At 59.2% G+C, this 6,000-nt stretch overlaps 1 protein-coding gene across 6 annotated transcripts in view; it reads right to left on the bottom strand.

The window, feature by feature from the left end:
- Positions 1-1,456: 1,456 nt before the first annotated feature.
- Positions 1,457-6,000, bottom strand: part of ALPL (alkaline phosphatase, biomineralization associated) — a 58,156-nt gene continuing 53,612 nt past the window's right edge. For all 6 annotated transcript variants that reach the window (XM_028513639.2, XM_036025472.1, XM_036025473.1 and 3 more), the window contains exons 10-12: positions 3,806-3,997; positions 3,157-3,276; positions 1,457-2,471 (exon numbers count right to left, since the gene is read on the bottom strand). In XM_028513639.2, coding sequence (XP_028369440.1) covers positions 2,206-2,471; positions 3,157-3,276; positions 3,806-3,997 — 578 coding nt within the window. In that variant the 3' untranslated portion in view covers positions 1,457-2,205. The remainder of the gene's footprint in view (positions 2,472-3,156; positions 3,277-3,805; positions 3,998-6,000) is intronic.

Here is a 6,000-nt window from a genome sequence, read left to right as displayed (position 1 = left end):
GTGCTGTTGGTGCCATTTTTATCCTTGGAGCATTTAATGTTCCAGCACATTCTCAGGGGCTTCTTCTCAGCCTTTCTAGGGGCAGGTTGGAAGGGCTAGCATGGTAATTTTGGGGGGAACAGCCCTTAGCCAATGAGGGAGGACAGTTGGAGAATAAATACCCTAGCCCCCCGGCCCCATGGTGGGAGACCTCCAAGGTGCATCCCCACCCTGACTCCTGGTGGTCCACGGCAGGACTGAGCCCCAGGTGGCCGTGATGGCAACTGTGAAGATGGTATGAGAGTGACACCTGAAAACACCAAGATGACATCTCCATCCTGGCAAGAAGGGAGGCATGCAGTTTTTTATCCCAGCATCAGCTTGGGTGTATTATCCTTTTTGCTAGGACTGCTAGGAAGCTCAGAGGGAAATCTGCTCCATTGCATTTTTATCCCTGAAGGACCCCACACTTCTGACATGTGATTTCTCACCTTTCTGAGTTCACATTTACCTGGGGTACAAGTCACTCCTATCAGCTGTCTCCAAACCTGGCCGGTAGGAGGTTGGAAACACATTATAAACAAAAGATGCCATTAAGTGTAAGAGCTTTAGAATCAAATGGACCTGGGTTCAAATCCCAGCTCCACAACTCGGAGGACCTTGGGCAATCATATCACCTGTGGCACGCTTGGTGTCTCATCTGTAAACGCAGATGATGGCTGCTTACGTCCTAGGAAGGATTAAATGAGCTGCACCCACGGGAAACATCAAGCACAAAACTTGGCAGATGGTAAATGATCGACACTCATTGTTGTTATTTATCACTATAGGGGCTTTTATCCCAATGTCAAGAGGATCGAACTCAGGGAACTCTGTGGGCCGGCAATGTTCGGTGCCATCCCGGCCCCAGTCAACACCTGGGCCTGCCAATCAGGAATGGAGAGACGACAGTCCTCAAGCGAGGCTGCCGCTCTGTGAGGGCAGGTAGCCCGTCAGTGCTGCTCACCACCGAATTCTTCAGACCCAGTCCAGGGCCGAGCACATGCTCAACATTTGTGAATAAACAAGTGAATGAATGAACGAACGAACAAACGAACAGCCACATGGGCCAGCGGCTGGAGTTCTGCTTATGGGCACCGTGCAGCCAGGATGTCTGGGTCCCACAAGGCCCTCCTGCTGCGGGGTTCCGGGGAGAGCCATTCTTCTTCAACCCTCGCTGCAACCTGGGTGCGGGCTGTCTCCCATTGTACAGGTAAGAAAACATGAGACGCAGAGGCATGAAGCAACTGGTCCACAGTCACCCAGGTGAGGAGTGTTAAAGCCCCCAGGCCAGGAGCAGGCCCCTCCCTGCCCTTCCCCTGCACCCACCCCCACCCCCACCCCCACCCCCACGCCCAGGCCCTGCGTCCAGCTCTTCCCAGAGAAACGAGCTTATTCCAGTCTCTTTCTCCCTGACCACAAAGACTCAGCTCTGTCCTCAGAAATAGTTGGAAATTTTTATTTAAATGTTTTGTGTTCCCTTTTAACCAACACCAAAAAGAGAGAAAAAAAAATTGTTTTTGGCCATTCCAAACAGGAGAGTCGCTTCAAAGAGGAGCTGGCGCGTGTGTTCGAAGCTGGGAGGTGTCTGCCCGCCAGGCTGCTGCTCCGTCCCAGCCCAGGCCACCTGGGGTTGGGCGGCCAGTCCCAGGGGCCCACTTCCTGGGAGCCCCGGGAGGCCTTGGAGCGAGTGAGCGAACCCCCATCCTGGAGAGAAGGACTCGTCTCCTCTTCAGATATGCACAGGAGCTTGGTGGGCCCTGGGAGGTTCCAGACGGGAGGAGAGGAGAGTGGGAGGGTCAGATCTGGAATGTTCCATGGAAGCTCCAGAGCCTCCGGATCTGGGGAAATATGTTTGCTAGAAAAATAAGATGCTTTGAGAATGTCTGCAGTCTGTACTCTCTGCCCAAAAGAAACCTACCCTGCGAGCCAAAGGGGCAGCGGGGGGCGGGGGTGGGGCTGAGGCAGGAGGCTGGGAACCGGCCGGCCCCAGGGGAGGACCCAGAGGGGAGCGAGGCCGAGGCTGGCAGCAGACTGGTTTCCCGGGTCCCCTTTCCGGCAGCTGCAGAGGCTGTGGGTGCCCCCACCCCCTGGCCCCTTGAGGTGTGGCCCGTGGGCGGTGTGCAGCGCTGGGAGGGGGAGGCTGGCCATCCGTGATGGGCTAGTGGGTGCCCGGGCCCCGGGCCCTCAGAACAGGACGCCCAGGAGGAGCAGGGCCAGCGAGAGCAGCGGGAAGCCCGGGGAAGGGCTGCCCGAGGAGCTGGCTGAGGCACAGTGGTCGCGGTTGGCACCGATGCAGGCGGCGTAGGCCATCACGTGGGGGATGTAGTTCTGCTCGTGGACGCCGTGCAGCAGGTGTGCCATGGGGCCCTTGGCGAAGACCGCCACGTCCTCCCCGCCGTGGGTCTCGTGCCGCAGGGGCACAGCAGACTGCGCCTGGTAGTTGTTGTGAGCTGCGGGCCAGAGGAAACATTTGCAGAGGGCCCCTCCCAGGCTGGCTCGAATGCCCCGTTTCACAAAACAGAAAACTGAAGCTCCGTGCAGGGAAGGCATTCTGCACAAGGCCACAGGATTCGGGCCTGAGTCTGTTCTAACACAGCAGCCTGTGCTCCCAACCCCCAGAAGAGGAAACCAGCCTCCCCTGATCTATCTGGACCAGCAGGAAAGGCAGCCCAGGAGAGGGTCTTACCATTGGATGGATGCACCATTAGAGGCCCCACCCAGGGGCCTCTGGGGGCATTCAAACAACAAATGAATATTTAACAACAAAGAATTGGATGAATACCTTGGGAAGGCTCCTGCATTAGAATATTACGTAGCCAGTAAAAATGACTGCAATACAGGGAACAGCTCTGTGTGCCAGGCTCTGTGCTAAACTATCAGACCCATTCAGTTCCTCAGACAGCCTCGAGTGGTAGAACCCTTTTATGGAGGAAGCCGAAGCTGAGAAAGGTGGAGTTACACGCCCAAGGTCCCAGAGCTACCAAACTGCAGAAGGGGATTCAAAGTCAGATTGTCCTGACTTGGTCCTGACTATTCTGAGACCCCGGACCTTGAGCACAAGCCCACACTCTATCCCCAGGCCCACCCCCGAGGGGCGTCCCGTTCCTCCCCAGCCCTGGCTCTTGGCAGCCTCACCGTAGTCCACCATGGAGACATTTTCTCGCTCCCCGCCCACCACCTTGTAGCCAGGCCCGTTGCCGTACAGGATAGAGGTGAAAGGCTTCTTGTCCGTGTCGCTCAGCATGGGGGCCAGACCTGCACGGGATGGCAATGGTCCAGGGGTCATGTGGGCGCACCAGGGGCACAGTCCCTTCTAAGGGCCCGACCCCCCTCTGGGAAGTCCCCTTCCGAACCTGACTGACCACCCACCAACCGTCCCTCTGTTTTTGCTGTGCCCACATCCCTCCCATCCACCCATCCATCCTCTCTCTCATTCTTTTTTGATTTCTCTTTCCTCTTTAGAGAGAGAGAAACATCAATCTGTTGCCTCCAGTACGTGCCCAGACCAGGGATCAAACCTGAAACCTTTTGGTGTACAGGACGACGCTCCAGCCCTCTGAGCCACCTGGCCAAAGCTCTCCCATTCGTCTACCCATCCATCATCCAGGGAGTCAGCCACTCATCCACACACTCACCTCTCTCCCTCCTCGCATCCTGCACGCCCCCTACCTGTCAGTAAATCCTCATGGAGTCCCACCGGTGCTGGGCCCTGGGCCTGCCGACTCTCCCACCCCAGCCCTGCTCCGAGAGTGCCCCGTGCCCGCCCCACTGGAGGCCCGCCTACCAAAGATGGAGTTGCCACGGGGCGTGTACCCGCCAAAGGTGAAGACGTGGGAGTGGTCAGCAGTGACGACGGTCAGCGTGTCTTCCAAGGAGGTCATGGCGCCTGCCTGCCCAATGGCCATGTCCATCTCCACCGCCTCGTGCAGCGCCTGCTTGGCCTTGCCCTCGTGGTGCCCGTGGTCGATCCTGCCTCCTTGAGACACCGGGGTAAAGGGCCCGGGTGAGGGGGAGGGGAAGGAGACCGGCACCGCGAGCCCCACCACGTGACCGCCCGGTTCACCGCGCCAGGCTTGTACGCAGCCATTCCAGCTGTACCGTGGCTCAGAGCGGGCCAGCTGCTGCACCACAGGCCCACACGAGGAGGCTGCAGAACCGGGACTTAAAGCCGATCCACCTGATTGAAAAGCGTGCGCTCTTTCCCCCACCCCAGGCCACTCCCAGCACCGATTCTTCAGGGGCTTGACCCTGAGGCATCGGCGAGGCAGGGAGGGAACCAACATGCCTGAGTGCCCACCCAGGGCCAGGCATGACTGGCCGATGGCTTGTTTCCCCTGCACAACAATCCTGGGCAGAGACCAGTACAATCAGCCCCATTTGCAGACAGAGCGAGTGAGGCCCAGGTGGGGCAGTCACGTGCCCAAGGTGGGATTTGCCGGGATCTGAATTCAGCTGGGACTCACTCTGGATCACCTGCTTTGCCACCTCTCCTTTGAAGAGCCCCCTCTGAGGGTGAAGCACAGTCCAGAAAGGTGGTGAGCGGGCAGGGCCCGTGGCAGACTTCCAGAAAGACCCGTGGAGGCTTGTGTCCCCTGCTGCGGCCCCCAGGTAAGCACAAGAGGCCTGGCACGGAGCCTGGCTTACAGGCCTCAGCCAAGGGCTCTGTGACCCTAGGGAACACACTTCCTGCCTGTAACAGGAAGATGCTGCCTGGGTGGACACTCCCAGCTCGGAGGGTCCCGAGCCCGGGCGCCTGGCTGCCCCCCTGCCCGCTAGCCTGAGCCTCACCACTGTGGCCTGGCAGGCTGGAAGGGTGGGTCCTTCCTTTGTTGTGGCTCTGGGAGCAGCTGGCCTGGCGGCCGGGTCCTGGCCCTGCGCGCACAGAGCACCGCTCCCCGGGGAGCCCGCGCTCACCACCACTGGTTCCTGGCTGGTGCCTCAGCGTCAGAGGCCTGCTCGGGGCCAGGCCGAGACCGCCGTGCTTGAATGGGAACCCTGGGGTTTGGCGAGAAAGCAGTCAAGCCGGGCTGGTGGCCACCGGCCTCTGGAGGGTGGAGGGGCCCGAGCGGGTCTGTCTGTGCAGTGAGGGTCGTGTAAAGGTTGTCCGTGCTTGTGTGTGCGCGTGGAGACAAAGGCTGTCACAGCGTCGGAAGATTCTGGGAAGTCTATCACATCCTCAGATTTCCTGTTGTTATTGACTTAGCTATCGGTAATAATAGAAATGTGGAGGATGTATTCTCTGCCGGGCCCTGGGCCAAGTACTTCATGTCTCCGAACACAACGGCTGCTGATAACCCTTCCAGGAGAGGCCGGCTCTGTGGGGCCTCCTGCGGCAGAAGCGCGCAGGTAGAGGCGGCACAGCCCGCGGACGGCAGCATCAGGGGACGAGCCCAAGAGTCTGGCCCCAGGGCTCACAAGGGCCCTGGGAAACGCCGTGAATGTGGCATACAGCTCTGCTGACTCCCAGAGGGTCTGGCTCTCCCAGTCTGGGGGACCCTGGGCCTTTTCCTATCAGGGATAGGACTCATGAACTTGACCTTGGCCCCACATGTGCCCAGTAACAGCAGGTGTCCACTGTCCAGCTGTGAGGGCTCCCAGAGATGTCCTTGAGCCCCTCCAGGCAGCTGCTCAGACGCAGATGTCTCCTGGGCCTGCTGATTGGCCTTTGGGGAGGAGTGAAGCCGATATGGCTGCACACCCCTCCCCCCGAGAGCCAGGCCTCAGGCAGTAACTCCTGGAAGGAAGGAACTTGCCTCCTCTTTCAGGAAGCCTTCCTGGACTAATAAGCCTGGTGTATATGTAAGTGTGATAGCAGCTTGTTGGACTGGGAGCTTCAGCACGGTCCCCTTCTCCCTTAGTCTATAATCCGTCCTCCCAGAAGGAATTTCCTGCATCCTCCTCGACCTGGACAGTTCTCTTGGAGAGCTGGACCTCCCCACACCCCCGACCTCGGGCAGGCAGCCCCGCAGCCAGGCCTGG

The sequence above is a fragment of the Phyllostomus discolor genome, chromosome 5, assembly GCF_004126475.2.
Source record: "Phyllostomus discolor isolate MPI-MPIP mPhyDis1 chromosome 5, mPhyDis1.pri.v3, whole genome shotgun sequence".
Classification (NCBI taxonomy): Eukaryota; Metazoa; Chordata; class Mammalia; order Chiroptera; family Phyllostomidae; genus Phyllostomus; species Phyllostomus discolor.
The sequence above is the reverse complement of the archived record's forward strand: the minus strand, read 5'-3'. Positions and strand labels throughout refer to the sequence as shown.